The sequence below is a fragment of the Eupeodes corollae genome, chromosome 2 (genome assembly GCF_945859685.1).
Source record: "Eupeodes corollae chromosome 2, idEupCoro1.1, whole genome shotgun sequence".
Lineage (NCBI taxonomy): Eukaryota > Metazoa > Arthropoda > Insecta > Diptera > Syrphidae > Eupeodes > Eupeodes corollae.
The window spans coordinates 20,713,281-20,737,595 of NC_079148.1; the positions used below are offsets into that span (position 1 = coordinate 20,713,281).

A 24,315-nucleotide genomic window follows, 5' to 3' on the forward strand; every position below is an offset into this window, starting at 1 on the left:
ATTTACATACTTAAATAATTCTGCTTATTGAAATATTTTGTTTAACTTGTTCTTTTGCTCTTTAAGTAAACAAGTCTTGTTTTTCATTATTCTATCAAATGTGCATACTTAATACAGGGTGCGTCATAGTTTATCTCTAAATATTGTTTTGTTTTGTTAAGTGAAAAAATATTAATGCTTTTTTTTTAAATGTTATATTTATAAAATTTTTACATTGGGCAGAGGTGTGTGAGACAAGATAGAAGGGCCAGATTAGACAAATTAGCAGAAAGCGCTGATGAAGCTGCAAGCAAGATATAACGCGATTATGCTGTACAAAATCACTAAAGATTAGTAGGCCAACAAAATATTGTCAACCATCCTGTTCGTGACACGAACGGTAGTCTTTTAGAGTCAATGGAAGATCAATTGCGGAGATGGAAAGAGCACTTCTGTACATTGCTGAACGAAGACCAGAATATAAATGCAAACGCTAAGGCTCGTTTTACACTACACGGTTTTGACCGTACGTCAAAAAAACGAACGGCATAAACCGGATCAATGGCTAATTACACATTATACGGTTTTAACATTCCTGTCTTTGTATAATTCTAAACCTTTGTCCCACAACACTGGTCTCTCCTGCACGAGATTAATTAAAAATTATCCATTATTTAGACAATATATTGTAAGTTTAATAACAAGTAATTAAGTAAAAAGTTAATCACAAGTAATCGTGTCTTGAAATGGCTGATCGAACTCTGCCGCACTCATAAAATCTTATGATGTGAAAACATATATTTCGTCACGTATGCCACCAAGCTTATCGCGCCGTTCGGCTGCCATATATTGTAGTGGCAGTAGACGGTTGCCACACGGCGACCCGGCGCTGGCATTTTGCCGTGATCGTATAATATGAAAGCGTATATGCTCTTCTTTACGCCTGTAAGAAAATGTCACCGTCCGATTTTTTGCCGTAAGGTCAAAACCGTATAGTGTAAAACGAGCCTTATGCAAATCATCAACTGCCGGAAATATGAAGATCTATCAGACCCCCGACATGCACGGAAATAAGAACAGCGATACACCTTTTAAAGGACAACAAAGCAGCTGGGCTGGATGGCAGACCCCGACTTGGCTTCCGGTATTTTGTTGCCACTTGTTAAGTCTGTTTGGGAAAACGAAACCTTTCGTAGGGAATGGAAGGGCGGGGTAATCGTCAAGTTACCAAAAAAGGTGATCTTAAGAACTGCAATAAGTGGCGTGGAATTACTATTCTGTCCGTATTTCCAAAGGTAATGACAACCATCATTATCGAGAGGATAAACTCTAAGATCGAGTCTACGCTCAAGAGGCATCAAGCAGGATTTTGCAGTGGTCGATCAAGTGTCCACCACATTCACACCTTGCAAATTGTTCTTGAACAATCGTCGGAGTACAAATCGCTGCCTTACCTCATGTTCGTATATTTTGATGTCGTGATGTTATCTGGAGATCGATTGTTGCTAGAGGCATTCCTGATAAAATTGTTGCTATAATAAGAGTCTAACAACAACGCAAGGTGTTTCGTTTTGCCAATGAACAGCGTTCCAAAGCATTTGAAGTGCGACAGGGAGTGAGATAGCTGTTCTTGTTTGCTATTGATGATGTTATGACTGCTACAGTAGGTGAACACAAGAGACTGCTTCAAATGGTGCCTGAAGAAAACATTAAGCGATTTGGACTATGCTTACGACATATGCTTAATGACAAACAGAAATGGAGAGCTCAGCCAAAAGTGCCACTCTCTTCAACAAAATGGGGAAATGGCTGGCTTAAGGATGAATGCCAGTAAGACTAAGTTACAGGTTCTTGTGAGACAAGTGGCAGTAGAAGAGGTCACCCAGTTCAACTATCTGGGAAGCTAATTGGAACTCGGTGGTGGAACGGACCTGGATGTCACCAATAGAATTAATAAAGCCGGTAGTGCATTCGGAATGCTTTCAAAAGTGTGGGACTCCAGGAAAATAGCGATCCATACCTATAGTAAGAGTTGTTTGAGTCCAACGTAAAATCCGTGCTGCTATATGACTGCGAAACGTGGAAGAGCTCTGCTGACATCTCGAAAAGGTTGCAAACTTTTGTCAACCGCTGTCTACGTTACATCGTGAACATCCGATGGTCACAAACCATATCTAACGTTGAACTTTGGCTTAGGACTGGGCAAGCAAAAGTGGATGTTGACATCACGCAGAGAAAGTGGCGCTGGATTGGCCATACATTGAGGAAGCCAGACGACAACATATCAAAGCAGTGCTTTCCATGGAATCCTCAAAGTAGAAGGTGGCCTGGAAGGCCAAGAGAAATATGGCGATCATCTGTCATGAAGGAAGCTCGGTCCCAAAACTTGGAGACGTGGACCCAGCTGAGGTATCGTGCTAGGAATACAGAGAGATGAAAGGAACTGGTGCTGCTACAAGCAGCCGGAAACGAAGAAGAAAAAGTAGAAAAGTTTTACATTTGTATTTTTTTAATTTTGTGCAAGAAAAAGCCCAGACTTTGAGACAGTTCTTGTCATAGGTTTAAGTCTAGGTTCCTAGGGACATTATGAAGTTAGTTGAGTTTCGTAAAAGTAAATTGTATGTAAAATTAATGATAGGTAAAAGCAAAAATCGTCGGGTCGAGTTTCTTGAAATTGAGGAGAGGATACATTTCCGAGGAAATTGAACATTTCATTCCTAACGTTCTGGTGAAAATCGTTATAGCTTTAAAAACTCCACACGTAAAAAAATGTTTCAGGTGAAATTCAAGACTAAATATTTATAAGCTTTCATTGCAGCTCTTTTAATTTGGCGATAAGTTCACCTGGAAAAAACTTTTGATTGATGTAATAACCACTTTAGCCTGAATCTTAAGGCATTGTAATCTATATTTAAATTTCACTTTCCAGTATCTCAATTAATCTTAATATCTTAATATGACATAATTGAATATTCGTATCATATCTGTCCATTTTGTTATCTCAAAACCATCTATCTTATCGTTTTTAGTTAGTGCAGATCATTCAGTTATAGGAAATATCTTGCACCCTGTTATTAATATTAAGATTATTCTATATTATTATTGCAAAATTCTGTTCATTTATCTTCGATGTGGAGTTCATAGTATTTTATGCATAATACATATTTAACAATCAAGTCGTCGATATGGCGTTGAGTGATAAAGATAAGACAGTCGAAAGTGCGTTTTTTTATTGCAATTATTATTATTTTATTAATTAATACATTTAAAATTATTTGCCTAAACATTTATGCTATCATATGAAATATTGTTTATTTATGTGAATTGATGAATTATTTGTAATCAGTGCGTTAAAGTTTCGAAACAGAAACTCTTTGAAATATAAAATCTAATTCAATTAAAAACAAAGTCTGAAATAGTGTTCAGAGTTCAAAAATATTTCGAAACGCTCTCCCTTGGATATTTGGTATTAAGAATTAAAAACTTAAATAGTTAATTGTTGGTCTTCTTTATTTTTTTTTGTTTTTAAGTGATTTATGAATGCATAATTATTTTTCGTGTTCTGCAGTTAAGTTTGTGATCCAGAAAAACCATCAATCTTTGCAAAATAAGTGGTTAGACACCTTAAATTTTAGTGAGAATATTTTGGTTAAAGTGTTAAATGTCAAAAAGCAAATGGTTTATAACGCGAGTCAACATTATTTTTGTTTTGACAAAAAAACCATATGTATGTATGTATGAAACTTAGAGAGGTGTTTCTATAGTCATTAGAAAAAAATATATATTTGATACAAACATTTAGCAACGAAAATGGTTTAAAAATATGATTAAAATTTGTTTTTTAACTTCCCATGGAAAGTTATTGTAATGGGTCCGATTTTTCAAATTAAAAATTTTGAAATTTCTCAACGTTTGAAGGGCGTTGGAGTCGAAATAAAAGATTTTTAGAAAGATGTCTGTGTGTGCGTGTGTACGTTCTCGAGGTTTTTTTCGTTGTCCATAGCTCAAGAACCAAATAAATTTTGTTATACAAATAATAAGGCAGAAAGATGCAGAAAGGGCTATCAAGAAAATTGCGTGGTCGTTTTTTTTTACTATAGCAGTTTAAAAAAAGGTGCAAATTTTTGTTAATCCTAAATATATTAGGAAATAAAAATGCTAGTGGCTTGAATTAAATTATATACAATAAATTGTAACGTGATACCAAATAGTTATATTTTTTGAAAAAAATCCAATAAACAGTTTTTTTATAAATCAAAAAAAAAAACGAATAAAACAAATTTGTCAACTCGAAAATTTTACGAATACAAAATGATTATATCTCCAAAACAATTTTGGAAAACGCAAATCGAATTGACAGTTTTTTTTACAAAAAATAAAAACTTAAAAGAAAATTTAACAAAAGTTTATACAAATTTATTTTCGACTCAAATATCTTTTAAAAAATTTGAGATTTTGGCTTCCACTTCATTTCAAGTTATAAGAAATATTGTTGTCAACATTCAGTCAAATTTTGAGAAAAATCGGATCGACAGTTTTTTGTACAAAAATGAAAACCTACCAAAAAAACAATACTAAAATTGGTAAAAATGTACTTAATAAAACTAGATTTTCAAACTAAACTATTTCTTTGTATGAAAAACATTGTTGGTAATTTAAATTTTTTTATGAAAAATTCAACTGACAACTTTTTTAACCCAAAACGAAAACCTACAAAGTTTTAAGCAATACAAATCGACAGACGGGATGGGAAGTTTTCATTGTGGGTCGCATCCCACCTATTTTTGTTTTCAATCAAAGTAAATAGATTTGCAATTATTTTTGCACCTTTAATTCTTAACTATTATAAATTATAAAAAAAAAGTGTGAAAAATATTAATTTAAAAGTCAACCCTGTTACTTCTTCATTCATATTTTCATTGTATTGTCCTTGAAAACGGAGGCGTTCGAAATAAATAATTTATGATGAAAACGTTCTCCTTGTTCTTCTGAAGATGCTCCAATTATATTTTAGTATATGAAATCAACATTATATGAAACAGCCCTCAATAACTGGGTCGCATTATTTTGGACGAATTTGAGTTAGTCCAAAATAATGATATTGAAATCGTTAAGGAGTATAGATATCTACATCTATGAATGAAAATAACCTCAATCTTAAATATGAATAGGCATCCTTCGAACAAGCTTCAACTAACAATAATATCATTTAATAGCACATAAAAACGCTGAAAAAGTCAGGGCCGGATTTAGAGGTATAGCGGACTTGGGGAAATAAAGAAGCGGAGGCTCCTCACCCAAATTATTTTTAAAATAAAGTAAATCATTTTTTTTTCATTTGAGATTTTCAATAAATAATTTATTGTGAAGCCAAGTAGATTTCTTTAGTATTGAATATTAATACAAACGAAAAACAGAATTTACTAACATCAAATTTTAGGGTTAATGAACGGAACCTTTCGAGCTTTTTTCGCCGAAAAATCGTTGATGATTTCGTTGAAATCCAGTTCTCGGAGTAAATCGTTTTCAATGCTCAGGAGAGAAAGCTTCGATAGACAGTTTTGTCCCATCTTGGTTCGAAGCCTATTTTTTATAATTTTCAATTTTGAATGTGAGCGCTTCCCAATGCAATTTGTTACTATCAAAACAAAATACATTCTCAATGCCACTTCGAGGTTTGGGAATGTAGCTGTGAAATTTCGATTTTCGAGAATTTGGTAGTAAAAGAGTTCCGGCAGTTGATCTGTTCCAAAGTCCTTTTCCTTTTTGTATGAGCTAAACAAAGACACAAATTGAACCTTCTCATTACCAAGACTATGCTCTAAATCATCCGGATATATTTTCACTAATGCCTCTGTTGCAGCGTGCAAATTTTCAGCATCCATCTTCTCGATGTGATTCAGGAATAAAAATCTTGAAAGTACAGCTTCATAGGCATTGAATCTTTCAGTAAGAGAAACGGATAGCTGACCAATCACTGGGATGAAGGCGGATACTTTGTATTTTTCCTTCGGTGACAGATTTGCGTCTTGTGCTTTCCCGTAATCGAGCGGATTCAACCTCACATTTCTCGTTCTGGTGCGGGTGCGCGATTGTACATGGTCATCAGTATAAGATATTTTTTTGGCTGCTTCCTTGTTTTTATGAAAATCATTTTGTTTGGATTCCACGACTGATTTCAATGATTCTAGTGCAAGCCGTGCCGATTTAAGTAACATTTTCGGTTCCTGCAACATCTTGTTTGTAGCGTTGAATCGCTCGAAGATATCTTCCAAAATGTTGCAAACAAAGCGGTATCGAGAACACTCGTTGCTACATTCCTCACGATGTTTTTTTTGCAGGTAAAGGTAAAAGAGCAAAAAAAAAAATATCAAAGGAAAAGATGTTTACTAGTGTTTACTAGTTGGAATTTGAATTTTCCAAGCCTCTATTGTGGGGGCCTACTGTTTGTGGAGGCCCCGGGCTTTCGCACTCCCCTAAATCCGGCTCTGGAAAGAGTAAAAATTAACTTAGTTGCAGGGCGAAGTAAAAACTGTTCGAGGCAACTTCTAAATCAGTTTTGTTTAATGCCGCTCAAGTTTGGGGTTATCAGCAAAATGAAAAAATTGACAAACTATTTACTTAGATTTTTTCTAAAACGTGTGCTTAAACTTCCATTTAGTTCTCCAAATTAGGTATATTCTTTTATTTGAGACCGAAATGTCTCCACTATTTTGAAGATTTACTTCGATTATGTTATAAGGGCTGCACTGCATGTCATCCAGAAAACAACAATAACTTCAAAATCTTTGTTCTTTAGAAAGTGGGACCTTATTTAAAGGAAATACAACCTTAAACTTAATGTTTAGGTCAACAATATGGAAGATTAAAAATATGATTTGTACATATTCATAAGGAATCTGCACAAAAAATTGAGAGAGAGGAGTTTACAGACAAATGACTAAAACGAACTGAACTATTTTCGGGATGAAAACTTCATCTTCAACATATTACAAATGTTGCTGAATTTGAATGGTTAACCGCACAGGGATGATCTTAATTGAGTTTTCACTTTATGCAATCTTAAAGTTCGGGAGTACGTATTCCATTTCGAAGCAGTATCCGCTAACCTCATGGAGATTGGAAAGATATTCTTTGACTGCACGACAATGAAATTGGAAAGGACAGTACGTGTTTTAAACGGAAAGCAATGATGGAACATTCTGACTACTTTTTCAGATTTGTCTTCTAGCGGCAGTAATAGTAGTAATAGCGGCAGGGGCATTAAAATATGTTCATATTCACCAATAGGTTTACATTGAACGTTATGTTTTCCAAAACTTTGACATTAAGGCTCACTTTTTCAGTACTGAGTTAACTCTGAGTTAAGCCCCGAGCTAGTTTATCCTGAATTCGAAATAAACTCACGAACAAGTTTCTTAGTGGGGGTTTAATGTTAACCTCATGAGTGGTATTTATATTTATATATGGTAAAAAGTCTTTTTCTTCTCAAAAGTGTTAAACTTAAAATTTCGGACAAAGATCAATAAGGTCTACATAAATATAACTATTCTACCACACGATATAATCATTTTGACTGAAACTTGGCTTAACAATAAATTCTTGGATACGGAACTCTTCGATTCGAACTATCAAGTGTACAGACGTGATAGACACTTCTTAAATGACATCAGCACTGTAGGAGGTGGACTTTTGCTTTCCGTAAAAAATTGTTTGATATGCACTTTGGTTGAGGACTTTCATCAATCTGATGTAGAAATGATTTGCATAAAAGTTAAAACTGTGACAGGACTGCTATATATTGTCGCCACATACATATATACCTCCAAACTCTCCTAATAACATTTATGAAAATTAAATTAATTACATAGACAAAATAAACTATCGAATTAAGCCACGTGATGAGCTACTAGTCTTGGGAGATTTCAATATTTCAAACTTGACCTGGACTAAACAAACGCATGAGAACTATATATCTCCTATTAACATGTCCTCTACCAATAAATTCTTGTCAATTGATGGGTTTTCCTCATGTTTATTAAACCAATTTAATGGGATTGCCAACAACTTCAACAAAATATTGGACCTTATATTTTTCTCGGACGCACTCAATGCTAATTTTGCTGTAAATTCAGCCAATACCCTATTTGTCGAAGAAGACCGACATCACCCAGCATTAGACCTATCTTTTAATTTGAATGTATGTAATGTTCCCAGCTGCTCCAAAGAAAATTTAAATTTGAAAAATGCAGACTTAATGAACTTTTCAACCTGTTATGTAATGTTAACTAAAATCATTTGTTTGAGAACTGTGAAATTAATGCTATGTGCTATAAATTCTACTGTGTTCTCCATGGTTGGACTCTTGCTTAAAAAACTAAAAAAAATAAACGCACCAAGGCCTGGATTAAATATAATAAAACAAAAGCTGATAATGACTTGGCTATATACAATGAGCTAAGAAATATGTTTATTGACTATTCAGATATTCTTTATAATGACTTTATTTTTAATACTGAAACCGACATAAAAAAAAACAACCCAAACAAACTTTTGGAACTATGTTTATAGTAAGAGAAATACTGAAGGGTATCCAAACTGCATATTTTCAACAACGAACTTAGTCATGACTCTGAAAAAAATTCAAATATGTTTGAAAATTTTTTCAAAGATGCTTTCGAAGTAGCGAAATCTTGTCAAACACCTGAGTCATTGGCCCTCTCACAAAATTTCCCTCATTTTAATTCAATTAGTCTTTTGATCTCTGAAGATGAAATCGTTTCCAAAGCTTCAAAACATGACGTTTGTTATAGCCCAGGTCCAGATGGTTTACCGTCTTATATTTTGAAAAAATGCGCATCCTAGTTATCCTATCCTTTTTAATGAATCGCTTAAATCTACAATTTTTCCTGAAATTTGGAAAACTTCGTTCATAATACCGATACATAAAAAGGGTAGTAAAAATGAAATACAAAATTATCGTCCCGTTGCAAAACTGTCCGTCATCCCTAAATTATTTGAGTCCATTATTTGTAAAGTCGTATGGTTTGATTGTAAGTCTATAATTTGTGACAGCCAACATAGTTTTGTTCAAAATAAGTCAACAGTTACTAACCTCAGTTCATTTTGTTTAGATTCGTTTGAAAAACGGAAAAAAGTTGACTGCGTCTTCACAGGCCTTAGTAAGGCCTTTGATAAATTGTGCCATAAAACGTTAGCTTCCAAACTTAAATCCCAAGGCTTTAAAGCTAAATTTGTTAGTTTGCTTTCGTCGTACTTATATAAGAGCATAACAGCGTAGTTTTTAGGAATGTGCAGTCATTATATTTTAATACCAACTCTGGCGTACCACAAGGTAGCCACTTAGGACCTTTACTGTTTATTTCGTACGTTACTGACTAACCTTCTATTTTAAAACAATCTATTTAAAACAATGTTTTAATTTACGCTGATGACATTAAAATTTTGAAAAATTTCGACTCACTTGACGACTTATTTTACTAAAATCTCTACTTTCTCTGACCAAGGTATTATTCTTGACTCAAAATTAACGTTTACAAATCACTATGACTATATTATTAAAAAAGCAAATAAGACACTCGGATTTATAAAACGGGTTTCACATGATTTTCGCTACCCATATATTTTTAAACTTCTTTATGTATAATTTGTAAGACCAATATTGAAATATGGCTGCATAATATGGGCTCCCTTTTATTCAGTTCATTTAAACAGAATAGAAGGAGTACAAAGAAGGTTCATGCGGTTATGCCTCCGTTTCTTCCCATGGTCCAATAGGCTCGAACTTCCACCCTATAATCATAGGCCTACGCTTATAAATCTTCCATCGCTTTCTAAACACAGAGAGTACATTCAGCTATGCTTTATTCTAAAATTAATCAATGGGTCCGGCATAACACCATCAATTTTGAAACAATTAAACTTTATTTATATAGCCGTTCAAGTATTAGAAGACAAGTTGCTTTACGTCCTACATTAAGCAGATTGAACTATGGTAAAAACAGTCCCCTCAACAAATTGATTTCACTTTACAACAAGTATTACGTTTTGGTATATTCCGAAAGCGATGATTTTAAAAGTAAAACATTTAAATTAAATTTTTTCAACACTTCAGTTTAGCTTTTTAACTTCCGATAGGAAGTTATTGTAATGGGTCCGATTTGTCAAATTGAAAATTTTGACATTTCTGGACGTTTCAAGGTCCCTCGAGTTGAAATAAAAGATTTTTAGAACGATGTCTGTACGTGCGTGTGTACGTTTGTTCGTACGTCTGTACGTCCGTACATACGTTCGCGACGTTTTTATCGTTGTCCATAGCTCAAGAACCAGTTTGAAAAAAGGTGACAATTTTGGTTAACCCTAAATATCTTTCGAACCAAAAACGCTAGAGACTTGAATTAAATTGTATATAATATATTGTAACGTGATATCAAAGAAGTATTTTTTTGAAAAAAATCCATATAACGGTTTTTTTTTATAAATCAAAAAAACTGAAAAAAAAAATTTGTCTCTTCCAAAATTTTACGACTTAAATATGATTTCATCTCCAAAACAATTTTGTGTAACGAAGAATAATGTTTTTGACATGTGATACAATTTTGAGAAAAATCGGATTGACAGTTTATTTACAAAAAAATTAAAACCAACAAAAATTAACAAAAGTTGGTAAAAAATGATTTTCGACTCAAATATCTTTTCAAAACTTTGAGATATTGTATTAAATTTACTTTTATCTTTCAAAAAATAGTGTTGTCAACAATCAGTAACATTTTGAAAAAAATCGAATTGACAGTTTTTGTACAAAAAATTAAAAACCTAAACAAATTTGACAAAAGTTGGTAAAAATTGATTTTCGACTAAAATATCTTTTCAAAAATTGTAGATATTGGCTTAAAACTAATTTTATCTTTCAAAAAATATTGTTGTTAACATTCAGTAAAATTTTGGAAAAAATCGAATTGACAGTTTTTTTACAAAAAATAAAACTCTAAAAAAAAAACAATTCTAAAACTTGGTAAAAATTTAATTTTGACTCAAATAGCTTTGCAAAAATTTAAAATGTTGGCTTTAAACTTATTTAATTTAAAAATAACACTCCGTTTTTTCATAAAAAATAAAATCTACAAAAAATAGTACGCAGATTTAGTAAAAATTGATACGAGTACATATAGACAAACTTTTAATCAAGACAAATCGACAGACGGGATGGGAAGTTATCAGTGTGGGTCGCATCCCAGCCTCTTTTTAAAATTGATAAATTTTTGTTGGAATAATTTACATTTTTGGAATTTATTCCATTCGTGGATCATAGCCATTCGTTCAACGTAGCTGTGAGAGAAATTTTACAATCCTAGTCCTAGACCAGTAGCCTTTAGAGCTATACAAATTGTATGTTGTTTAAGAAAATCCATTTGAAAACTAATTACATCAGTATTTTTTTTATAAATGAATCCAATCTGGCAAAGGGATTAAACACAGTTATGTACTCTTTTTAATTGATTTATTAGAATCTTTAATTTTTTTTTCAAAATTCTCTTAAAAAATATAAAAAGCTGGACTTACACGACTAAGATTTTTTATTTACGCGATTGCAGTGTTTTATTTATATGTACTCGTATACCTGCTTTTGACAGATAACTTTGATTAACAGAAAGTCCTGTAAGTGTATACCTAGCCTAATTGTCAATTTTGACATTAGACGTAGACTGAAGTGAAAGAATACATAAAGTCAAACCTTCAAACAGTTTCACTGTCAAATGATAACAACAGCTTATTAAACTGATTTAAATCCTTTTTTTTTAGTATTTACAGTCGAAGATGAAAAATACGACAAAAGTGATGCCATTCACTTCTCGGATGCTTTGGAAAAGACAGGTTTGTGTTTCAATAGTTCAGTTTATATTTCTGACATCGTGAAGTGTACATTTTTAATGTTCTTCTTGTGAGAAAAAAGTGAATTAAAAATATTTATGACTCTCAGGTTTCGGAATATTTAACTATTCGATAATCTTGCTCGGAGGCGTAGTGATGACTTGTACCTTATATGAAACAGCTTCAGTTGGTTTTATACTCCCGATTGCCGAATGTGATCTTAATTTGACAAATCGAGATAAGGGCATCTTGAGTACTATTGGATATGTTGGAATTATTGTCAGTTCACATATGTGGGGATTTCTGGCAGACACCAAAGGCAGACGAGCCGTAATATTACCTTCCCTGTTTATGGGCTGTGCTGTGTCTATATTTTCCAGTTTTTCACCCCGATTTTGGTTGCTTATTGTTTTGAAATTTACCAATGGATTTTTGTAAGTGCATAGCATTTTTTACAGACATATTTTGATATTGGTTGTTTTTCCAGTATTTCTGCATCCTATGCAACGTTTTTTGTATACATTGGAGAGTTTCATATTGATCGTACAAGAACCGGAGCAATTATGGCAGCTTCGTGTATATTTTCGGTGGGGGCCATGCTCTTGCCAGTAGTTGGCTGGGGAGTCATCAATCAGAATTGGTCATTGCCATTGCCATTTCTCGGAATAGTCTACAAACCATGGAGACTTTTAATATTAGTTTGTGCATGTCCGGGAATTCTTGCAGTTATTATCTTACTTTTTCTTCCGGAAAGTCCAAAATTTCTTCTTTCCATTGGTAAAAAAGAGGAAGCCATCAAAGTAATTAAGAAGATGTATAGGTGGAACAGAAAAAGTGGAGATTTACAAGTAAGTCAAATAAATTCTTATACAAATGGAAAGACTGTTTTGAATTTTAATCTATCTACAGATTAATGATATCATCCCTGAAAAAGACACCACAGTCCAAAACTTAAGTGAACCATCAATAAATACTTCCAGCAGTCTATTAAAAGCTTTTTTAAACACGTTATGGAAACAGACTGTGCCACTTTTTCAAAAAAATTTACTCCTCTCTACCGTTCTTATTTGTAATATTCAATTTTGGATGTACGTTACTATTCATGGAATGTTCATGTGGTATCCCTTTATCACCGATATTATGGTAAACGCAATGAGTAGCAATTCAACAAGTAATGCTACTAGAATTTGTGATGCGGTTCATGCTAATCAGTTAAAGCTTGTTACGGAAGAAGATGTAAGTTTACAATATCCGTGTTTTTTTTGTTAGCTCATACAAAAGTCTACAAAAAAAGTATGAACAAAATTTCTTTGCTAAATTTAAGGTATGTCTCCGTATTTTATGGGAAAAATTAAGTGGAGACTTTTGTATGCCTGTTTGGTAACTTGAAATACATATTTTTTTTTACTGTGCAAAAAAAACGCGGCTATATATTTATACCTAGTTTAATTATTATTAAACATGTCATTTTATTTTCTAGCATCATTGTGTTGAACAACTACAAGATAAAACTTTTATATATTCCGTTACGATGGAGTTCTGTTTCTTTGTAGGATTTATTATCATTGGTTTATTGGATCGAAAAGTTCAAAAGAATTGTATTCTCTGTAAGGATAATAATAATTATTTTTTTATAATGAAATTAATACCGATTAAACATTTATTTCAACCTCTTTTAGTTTCTTTATTATTTGTATTTGGAGTTTGCGGGGTTCTGACAAATTTTATATACAATGCAACTGTGGCTTTAATTGTGTTTAATATGTTTTTCCTATCAGGAGCTGGAATTCAAGTTTTAAGTGGAATAACAATCGAATTATATCCGACACATTTGAGGTAATTCATATGAAAAAATCACATAAATTGGATCTTGACAACTTTGAACTTTCACTGTGAACGCACCCATACACCAAACTGTCAGTGTCAAAACATAATTGTTTCTGTTTTTATTTGTTTCATTGCAGGGGCATGGCAGTTTGTATCTCAATGATGTTTGGCCGTTTAGGTGGTGTTGCTGGGGCAAATGCTGCCGGATTTTTATTGCCTTACAATTGCGAGTTGACATTTTATATTGCCGGAGCTGGACTGATAGCATCGGCGTTTTCAACTTTCTTGATACCGAAAGTAACACACAGTGAAAAAATGGTGTCATAAATCCTTAAAATACAAAAAAAAAAACAAATATCGTTTTTACACTACTTGGTACAATTTATTTTGACATAACGAAAGTGACGTATAGGGTGTGACAAAAAAATAAACGCACATTAAAAAATAATGAAAATATTTTTGTTTTGATTTAAGGTCGTGAACTGTTATACATATATGACAGATGTACGTCAAGAAATTATTTAATTTCTTTATAATTTGTTATTTGAACATGACTTTTGACCATAGTTAGTTCATTTGTAGTTGACTTTTCAATTTTTGAATGCAAGTGGCCAAAACAAATCCATAACATGGTGTTTAACTGTCACCGTTAGACAAGAAATCGGTTGTTCTTTGGCAAGTTCATAAATATAATCTTGTTTGTAGAGTCTCTTCATAGATATCAAACGCACAGCTTCATTTTAATTATCTTTATTGTGTCTATAATTAGTAAAATCATAGTTAATAATGTTTTTTATTTGAACAGTTTGATATAGAATGCTGTTTAAACAACAATAGAAATTTCGAAGGTTGACAAAACAAACGACATACTATCCCCAACTGAGATATAATGTTCCCATTCAAGCCTTTTTTATGAGATGATATTAAAGTTGCATTCTTTTGCTATCTTTATTATTTATTTTTCTTTAGTTTCAATATTTTAAAATGTAAACAAAAAACTTAAAATATATACATTTTGTTTGTTAAATCTTAAATTAAATTAAATTTTCTTGTTCAAGAATACAAATTAACATGTTCTATTAATTTATCTTTTACCTGGTAATAAAATTGATAAAACCAATAAAAGCATACATGAAGCAAATGAAATATAAAATAACTTATCACAACTATTATTTATCATTGAACCAAAAATACTACTTCCAGCCGCTGAACCAACTCGAGCCATCATCATAACTAAACTCATTCCCATGCCACTGACATTTGTTGGGAAAAATTCAAAAGCCATCGTTCCAACAATTCCAACGCCATTTGATAAAGTCATTACAATTGTCAAAATAACAATTGCCCATGGGATATTTGTTATGAAGTGTAAGACTAAAGCACTCAATCCTGGTATCAGAATTAGTCCAACTGAAAAATAAATCATAAGTAATAAGTTTTGAATTTTGTTTGAAAAATAATCATTAATTCTAAGATTTTAAATCCAAAGTAATCATACACTATACATTCCAATTAACTGTGACAATTCAAGTTAAGATTTAGGGTGAGCGCACATTACTCAAATTTTATTTCACGGTCTGGGTCTGTTTAACTTATTTGGAACGTTCGTAATACTGGAATTTATGGTTTCAATTAAGTCTACTTGAAAGACTGGAAGCCCTTTCTTTTGACTTTTTTTTTTAAACATTCAAATGAGTTGCCCGTGGAGTTATTGAAGATTTGTAATTGCATAAATATATGTTTTTTACTTACATAAAAACTTCCTTTTTCCAACAGTATTTATGATAAGTGCGAATAGAAAAAACGTCACAGAAAATACAGTTCCAATTGTAATTAGGATTTTGAACATTGTTGTGTCAATTACAACTTCCGAAGAAACGTCTTCCAATTGGGACATGTTAACAGCTGAATCATTTGATACTAAATGCATTATTTCACATGTTGTGAGACCACTTCCAATGTTCGCAATCTGTTGTTTTAATATTGTTGGAAACCTAAGTAAAAAAAATAAAAAAGAATTATTAATTGAGATGTATTTTAAGAAATTTGCAAAGTAAATATTTTAACTTAAGCATAAACAAAGTTCAATAGAAACGTCACCAAATTGATGCAACAAAATAGAAGCCACATAATTGGTGTGATGGTAGCCCAATGGCATTTGCATGATGACATCGCACCGGGTAAAAATGAAAATTATCTAATGAACATATAAAGGGTGTCCCAAAATTAACGCAAGATTTGAATTAAATAGAAAACGCCGTTTTTAGTCTTTTGATAGTTATATTTTTATTGACTCGTAAAGTACATAGGATAGGGTTATGTATGGAATAACACATCGGACAAATGGCCTCCACGGCTTTGCATGCACATGCGCACTCTTTTGTTGAAGTTTTCCATGACCATTCTGCATAAATGTGGCAGAATTTCGTTGATGCAGCGTTAAATCTCCTCCTTTAATGCACGGGTGGTTGTGGGCTTGTTGACATAGACTTGTGATTTCAAATAACCCCATAAAAAGAAGTCTAATGGTGTTAAATCACACGATCTAGGAGGCCAATTTTGATCACGGAAACGAGAGAGTACACGACCTGGAAATGTCTCATGCAGTAATTGAATTGTTTCACGGGCTGTATGACATGTGGCACCGTCTTGTTGAAACCACTTATTGGACACATCAATATCATCCAATTTTGGCAGAAAGAACTGTGTAATCATGTCGCGATATAGAGCACCAGTAACAGTCACTGCTTGACCAGCATCATTTTCAAAAAAATATGGCCCAATTATGCCTCCAGCCCAAAATCCACACCATACAGTCACGCGTTGTGGATGCATTTGTTTTTCGACAATCACATGTGGGTTCTCCGAACCCCAAATGCGGCAATTTTGGCGATTGACAAAGCCATCAAGATGAAAATGTGCTTCATCGCTTAGGATGATTTGCTCAAAATATCAGGGTCCATTTGTTGATGTTCAATAATCCATTCAACGAACTCTCTTCTCTGTCCATGGTCATTAGGCTTCAATTGTTGTGTTAATTGAATTTTGTAAGCATGAAGACACAGATCTTTGGTGAGTATACGCTGTAGAGAGGTTCCTGGTTTGTCAGCAACACTCTCACGCACTGCTTCGACATTCACATTTGAACGGCTTGTTTTTGGACGACCAGTGTGCTTGGCGTCTCCAACGGATCCAGTCTCCATGAATTTTTCAATTAATCTCTTCACAGTTAACGAAGATAAAACACTATTCCGACCATATTTTGTATGAAATTTCCGAACTGCAGCCGCCAAGCTTTCACTATTTTTGAAATATTCTTTAATAATGAAGATACGTTGTTCTATCGTGTAACGCTCCATTTTTAATAACCCTATACTGTTAGCTGTCAAATTTCTTTTTTTTCAGGGTTGCCAACACTTCACTGCACAAATGGCGGCAAATTCAAATCTTGCGTTAATTTTGGGACACCCTTTATATTCTCAGAAACTATCTTGGCTTGCCTACAAGCTCAAGCCAAAAGTTGATTCAATGTGTGCGTTGACATTGACGCGAAAAACTCATTTGGTTATTCCATGTATGTGTGAAAACAAGCCAAACGTTGGTGTTAAAATGCACATTTTCCCATCGACATTAAATTTACAAAAACAACGAAGGATTTATATCTTCATATGGATTATTTTTGACAGTGTGTTATTTAATGTTCCATTGTATTTTGTCAAAAAGTTTGTTCGTTAAGACTTTGGAGTCACTCTTAACTAAAATAGAATATAGATAAACTGTGAAATTGATAGTTCAGTTAATATCAAATGTCACAACAAAAAAAAATATGTGGGAAAGAAAAGAAAATCTTTCTGAATTTGAAAACCGAGGCAAATACAAAAAATGCCATTTTAATTTCACAATATTTCTCTAAAATCAAAACTTCAAAACCAATCTTTTTAAAGCCTTCCGATGTGCCATTTTAATTACTCAAAATTTCTCTGAAACAAAAACTTCAGAACCAATCTTTTTAAAGACTTCCGGTGTGCTGTTAAATTTGGTATGAAACAACTCCATTTTTGTATTGTGTTAAATGTCAAATTCGTATGACAGTTGCTTATTAATATCTCAGAGGTTTATAAACAAAACTGCTAGAGTAGAAAATGAAATAAATTGAACTACATACCACATATAAGATCCGTGTGAAACTGCACTCATTAAAAACATTATGAGACAAATATTAACCGTGTGCAAAACTCTGCTCTTATTGAATAAAGGAGTTGTTTGAGTCCATATAAGTGCAACAGCATCTTTGACACCACACACATTTTTCAAATTATCTCCTCTCCCATCCGGAGCAATTTGATGAACTGGATATTCATATTGCGGATTCTTGGTATTTTTTGAATAAATCATTCGTAAAGTCTCAAGTGCCTTCTCGTGGTCACCCTGTACGAAAACAAATTTAGGGCTTTCAGGCAAAGTAAAAAGTCCGATCAATGCAAAAGTTCGCATGCATGAAAAAACCAACAGCAACAATCTCCATGATTGAAATTGTAAACCAAGAATTGTGATGTCAAGTTTGAGAGGTAAAATAACTAATGCAACAGCTGTGAATGAGGTAAATCAAAAAGAGCGAGTTAAATACATCAAATAATTGACAAAAAAAAACAGAACTATTTAGGTTCTGTACTCACCTGGCATAAATATCATTCCAAGTTGGGCAAACACCGACAACATCGTAACATATTTTGCTCGTGTTTTGCTGCTATGAAATTCTCCAAGATAATTAAAAACACTCCCCTGACATCCGGACATTATGAAACCAGTCAAAAATCTAAACACTATAAGCATCCAGATGTTGTAGGAAAATACCGATGCAAAACTTGTTAGAAAACTTATGGACAAAGTCGTACGCAACATTCGTGCCCTGCCCCATGTATCTGAAAGAAATCCCACAGCATGTGAGCTCAGAACAATTCCCAAAAATCCTGCTGATGCTAAAAGTCCTTTTTCAGAGGATGTTGATGGAATGTCGTGTGTTATAAATGGCATTATTATACTCATGCCCATAACCTCTACAGTAGCTGTCATCAAACACATTCCACAGGTGAATTGAAGAAAATAATGGAACGATCCAACTTTGGCCAGTGTGATTGCCTCGTCGAAGGAATAGATTTTGCCATCTTGATGTGCAGCATCAGCTTCGGCAGTATTTGGTGGCAAGTCTTTTTTATTTTTCAAACCTAGTTCATGAATTTCTGGAAAGAAAGAAAGTAAGGCTAAGTTAAAGTAAGAATAGAATACTTAAAGACATACATTTTTGATACAAAATTTATGAATACTTATGTATTTTATAAAGCTAAAAAGTTTATTTGTTTGTTTTTTGAACGCGCTTATCTCAGGAACTACTGGTCCGATTTATTGTGAGAGGCCATAATCTGTTTAATTATCACGCTAAAGTCAATACGAACGAAGAATAAAGAATGCTTTAAGCTCGGGGATTTCGTTTTTCTTTTGTAAGCTTCAACTGAGTGCGCTGCGGAGACAGTTAAAGTTTTGCTAAATTAATGTATGGCATAATTGTTCCCCTTTAATAGTTCTAAGAAAAAGTCCACCACAGTATATATCTCTCTTTAAAAGTTGGATTGCTATAACCTTTTTTATGATAACCAAATTTCTTCTAAAAAACATTCGAGCCGGCGCAGCTTGACATTATAAAGTTTGTACTTTAAAATAAAGAAATATAACAGTGTCAAATCATATGATACCGTTTTTATATCCATAATTGGTAACAAATTATCTTAATTAAGGTGGCGCTACAGTCCGGGCGGACCTGGGCCTCAACCAACAAGCGTCTCCAGCCAGCTCGGTCTCTAGCTAGCTGTCTCCAGTTTCGCACGCCAAGTTGGTTGAGGTCCTCTCCCACCTGCGTGCGCCACCTGAGTCGCGGTCTTCCTCTACTGCGCCGTCCCTCGGGATTGTATTCGAAGACCTTCCGGGCTGGAGCGTTGATGTCCATCCGCTCTACATGACCTAGGTCAGTGTCGCTGTACAGCCCGTACAGTTCGTCGTTATATCTTCTCCTCCATTCTCCATCTATTCAGATTACCAAAAATCACCCGAAGAATTTTTCTCTCGAAGCATCCTAAGACGTTCTACTCTTTCTTTGAAAGAGTCCAGGCCTCAGATGATAAATGAGAACCGGAATGATAAGTGTCTTATAGATGGTGATTTTAGAGAGGACTTTACTTCTCAATTGCCTTCTAAGTCCAAAGAAGCAGCGATTTGCAAGAGTTATTCTTCGTTTGACTTCAGTGCCGTTGTCGTTGTCTGAGTTAATAGCGGTGCCTAGGTAAACAAAGTCCTTAACTACCTCAAAGTTATAGCTGTCCATGGTGACGTCCAAGATTTCGTTGTTCAATGTCCTTTTTTGATGACAGCATATACTTGGTCTTGCCCTCATTGACCACTTAACCCATTTTCTTCGCTTCCGTCGCAATGCTCAAAAACGCTCCACTGACATCACGCTTTGATCTTTCAATTATGTCAATATCATCTGCGTATCCGAGTAATTGGATGGATTTTTGGAAGATTGTGCCTCTAGTGTTGACGGTTGAGTTTTGCACAATTCTTCCCAGAACGATGTTGAAGAAATCGCATGACAGTGCATCGCCTTGTCTAAAACCTTTTTTGACATCAAATGCATCGGTAAGATCTTTTCCGACCTTGATAGAGCAGCGTGCATTCTCTATCGTCATTCTGCATAAACGGATAAGTTTGACAGGGATGCCAAAACTAGACATTGCTCGGTAGAGCTCTTCCCTAAAGATGCTGTCATACGCGGCTTTAAAATCGATAAAGAGATAGCAGTTATCGATTTGAAGCTCCTGGGTTTTTTCCAAGATCTGCCGTAGTGTGAATATTTGGTCGATAGTGGACTTTCCTGGTCTGAAGCCACACTGATAAGGACCAATCAAGTTGTTGACGAATGGCTTCAGACGTTCACATAATACGGCAGAGAGGATCTTATACGCAATGTTAAGGAGACTGATGCCTCTGTAGTTGGCGCAGTTTAGAGGGTCTCCTTTCTTGTGTATCGGGCACACTATCCTAAGATTCCACTCATCGGGCATGCTTTCTTCCGATTATATTTTGCAGATGAGTTGGTGCATGCTCCGTACCAAGTCATCGCCTGCTGCTTTGAATATAGCTATCTTCACTTCGTCAAGGTGGGGTAGGCGGAATTGTTGATCTGCGTCGCCGAGGTTGAGTGGCTCTATCTCCCTTACAGGGGAATTCGGTTCGTCATCGCCGTTATATTATTTGGAGAAGTGATCTTTCCATATTCTCAGCATGGACTGCGGTTCTACTACGATGTTCCCCTGATCGTCTTTACAGGCTTCGGTTCGTGGCTGGTACCCTTGGGAGGTTTTTTTTACCTTTTGGTAAAATTTACGAACCTCATTTCTGTTGTGACATCCCTCTATCTCCTCGATCGCGCGCTTCTCATGCTCTCTTTTTTTCCATCTAAGAAGCCGGTGTTCCTCTCTCCTCTTCTGCTCGTAGAGCTCGCGAGCAGCTCTAGTCCTTTTTTGCAGCGCCGTTTTGTATGCCTCTTGTTTCGCTGCATGCGCTTGCCGGCATACGTCGTCAAACCAGGGGTCTCACTGTGGTGGCCCTGTGAAACCTAGCACTTCAGAGGCGGCATCTCTGATGGCTGCAAGGCAATGTTGCCACTGCCGTCTAACGTCAAATCTTCTCACAGTACTTCCTTGTTTTGGCTTGGATCGGGATATCCGTAGCCGTACCTTGGCTACAACGAGGTAGTGGTCCAAGTCAATGTTGGCCTCTCGGAATGTTCGGATATCCTGGATACTGGAGAAGTATCGCCCGCAGCGAAATCGACCAGCCTGGATCCGTTGCCGGAGGTAGTGTCGTGCAGGCTGTATCTCCCGATTATCCCACCAAAGATGTCTTCTCTTCCTAGCTTGGCATTAAAATCTCCTAAGACAATTTTAATATCATTGCCAGGGCACTACTCATATGTCTTGTCCAAGAGGTCGGAGAATATGTCTTTGGTGTCTTCATCTTTCTCCTCTGCTGGGGCATGCGCGCATATTAGGCTTATGTTCTCGAATTTAGCCTTGATGCGGATTGCCGTGATGCGCTCGCTCACACTGTTGAAACTCAAGACTTTTTGCCTGAGCCTAGTTCCAACAACAAATCCACACCCAAATAGACGCTGTCTTTGTTCTTGGTAGCTGTCGCCGTAGGCTATACCGCAGTCTTTTAGTTTGCCTTTGCCCGGTCCATCCCATCGCACTCCTTGGATGGCTGTAATATCTGCCTTGCAGCAGTCTAGGGCCTTTGCTAATTCTTCGGCCGCACGTGGTCTGTTAAGGGACCTAACATTCCACGTACATATCCGAAGTTCGTTGTCCTTATTTCGTTTGCGTGGGTTGTCAACAGTGAATCCGTCCGTATCCGAGGCTTGTTGGTGTTTCGAAACTTAAGATATTTTTACGTGGCCAGGAAGTCACCCCGACGGCACAACCCCCAACCTGGAGGGCCAGATCCTTAGTATAACTCCAAGGAAGGAGAGCCGGATAAACCGTTCCTTACAGGCCTGGGCTCCGAATATGTCGAAGAAGCACTATAAGGTGTTCACTAAGTAGTTCAACCTTACTGGAACTGTAGACGCCACCGTTGATTCTATCTCGAGAATTCGTCCACTGCCGCCTGGATAAGGAGAGGTGCCTTAGTGGAAACACCTCTCCCCCCCCTCTCTCTTTGGCTGCCCCAACAACTTTCCACTGGTTTTGGAACCCAATCTCCAGTTGAGATACTAGGCACCCGATGTTCACCGCGGGGAGGTGAGAGTAGGAGTTGAAAGACAGAGGTGGGTTTTGAGAAAAACCTGTGGACGCTTGTGTCCTCTTGAATGCACATGTCTACCATTTGAACATCAAACCAATTATCTATCAATCCATTTTTATCTGTCAAAAATAACGAACAAAAATTGACAGAGTAATCGTTTGAACTTATCTAAGCCTTTAATTGGAAATTGGATAAGGTTCTTGCCAACAATAATTTTAAATTGAAAAGTTTTTTAGCAACAAACAACAACAAGCGTTTATAGGATCTTGATTAAATTTAAAAACTACGAGAATGTAAAAAATAAGAAGTCCCGGTCTGGAAACAAATTAAAAAAGAAGTAACACAAAAACTAAACGTTGAAAAGGATTGATGCATCAACAAACTCTATAATTTGTACAAGAGAGACAGAACATGGGATTCAGATTATGCGGCTTGGCAAAATGTTGTGGACGCCATTGATATGGCTTTCAACGAATGCAAATTTAACATTGACAAAGTATCTCATATTCTCTGTCATCTGTCAAGAAAATTGTCTTCCAATAAGTTTACCAATATTTGTTTGCTAAAATCTTTCAACCGTGTGAACAAACAATTTTCAATTGCAAGACAAAACACTGTCGCCAATTGTCAGCCGATGTTGATGAGACTTTTGACAGTTCGGCCATTATTGAAAGATCTATACTTAGCTGTATAGCGTTGAGTGGATTGCCCGCCCTGTTTTGTTGGAACTACCAATTGTTAAAGTCATGATCTTCGTTTACCGCCGAAAAAAATGTGGGGTACGAGATGTTCAATTTCTGTGAACTCCGGAAAATCGATGAATTTGATTTATCAGCAACACTTGCAATCCAACAACGTTATTCTCGATCGCGCGTGCATTACAATTATTATCGCATAATGTGCAAAAGGTTAAATAACCACTGTTCTAGTAATTTTTATTAATTTAAATGCGTTGTTCGATCGGTTATTAATTCTTGTAAATGACAGAAATTGATCTAATATTATGTTATGACACTTCAAATGACAGCTGATTTCGACAGATGTCAAATGCCAGCGGTATTAGTTAAAAAAACATCACTTTACACAACTTAATTTAATTTAATACTATTTGTTTTATTTATTACTATTGAAATCATTTATTTTTCAGTTTTATGATTTTAATAAACAATAGAAAACACATTTAATTTGATCGCAATCAAATATTTATACACTGTAAGTCCACATAAATGCTTTTCTTAAGTCCACTTTCTTTTGCGACGTACCACTTGTAAAAAATGTACACAAAATAAATCTAAACAAAAACCAACCTTGAGATTCTTCAAATCCATGATTTTCTGGCATATTTTTATAAAATATTGAAGTTCTTCAATTCAATATTAATATAAATTGAGTATAAGAACAAATTTGGTAAATTATTAACACAAAATCGAGACAAAACGTGTACTATTTGGTTAAAAAACAAATCTACATTAAATCTCATCTCCCATGTTAAACTGGCTCTACTCTTTCTACTATTTTTAAACCCATTGATTTTATGAAAGCAAAACAAAAACAAAACAAAAAATAATAATAAAATAAACTTGAATGAAACGTATATAAGCTGGCATAAACCAGGTTTTTACAGTGAATCTTCAAATCATCGCACCCAATAAATTAATTTATGCACATGAAAAAAATAAAGACTAACGAACTTTTTTTTTTAAAGGAATAAAGTTTTTATTAACTCATGTTATATTATTTTTATTATTATTTTTAAAA

The 24,315-nt window shown here is 34.7% G+C and overlaps 3 protein-coding genes across 3 annotated transcripts in view; 1 reads left to right on the forward strand and 2 right to left on the reverse strand.

Annotated features, from left to right (window-relative positions):
* LOC129944334 (40S ribosomal protein S14a) overlaps positions 1-24,315 on the reverse strand; it is a 252,630-nt gene that overhangs the window by 59,782 nt on the left and 168,533 nt on the right. The window lies entirely within an intron of this gene.
* On the forward strand, positions 3,062-14,152 carry LOC129944329 (synaptic vesicle glycoprotein 2C-like). Its single transcript, XM_056053685.1, has 8 exons — positions 3,062-3,198; positions 11,803-11,874; positions 11,981-12,305; positions 12,359-12,719; positions 12,781-13,107; positions 13,352-13,478; positions 13,551-13,707; positions 13,836-14,152. Exons 1-8 carry the CDS (start codon positions 3,165-3,167, stop codon positions 14,023-14,025), a joined length of 1,593 nt encoding a protein of 530 aa, XP_055909660.1. The 5' UTR covers positions 3,062-3,164; the 3' UTR covers positions 14,026-14,152.
* LOC129944330 (synaptic vesicle glycoprotein 2C-like) lies at positions 14,433-23,979 on the reverse strand. The gene is made up of 5 exons (XM_056053686.1): positions 23,865-23,979; positions 18,375-18,938; positions 17,864-18,287; positions 15,451-15,692; positions 14,433-15,108 (listed from the first exon to the last, which is right to left on the reverse strand). Exons 1-5 carry the CDS (start codon positions 23,896-23,898, stop codon positions 14,783-14,785), a joined length of 1,590 nt encoding a protein of 529 aa, XP_055909661.1. The 5' UTR covers positions 23,899-23,979; the 3' UTR covers positions 14,433-14,782.

Coding starts and splice junctions, on each gene's coding strand:
- LOC129944329 (XM_056053685.1), top strand. CDS start 3,165: ATGGCGTTGAGTGATAAAGATAAGACAGTCGAAA. Junction 11,875..11,980: donor GGATGCTTTGGAAAAGACAG/GTTTGTGTTTCA, acceptor TATGACTCTCAG/GTTTCGGAATATTTAACTAT. Junction 12,720..12,780: donor GAAAAAGTGGAGATTTACAA/GTAAGTCAAATA, acceptor ATCTATCTACAG/ATTAATGATATCATCCCTGA.
- LOC129944330 (XM_056053686.1), bottom strand. CDS start 23,898: ATGCCAGAAAATCATGGATTTGAAGAATCTCAAG. Junction 15,693..17,863: donor TCACACGGATCTTATATGTG/GTATGTAGTTCA, acceptor TTTTTTACTTAG/GTTTCCAACAATATTAAAAC. Junction 15,109..15,450: donor TGGAAAAAGGAAGTTTTTAT/GTAAGTAAAAAA, acceptor TTTATTTTTCAG/TTGGACTAATTCTGATACCA.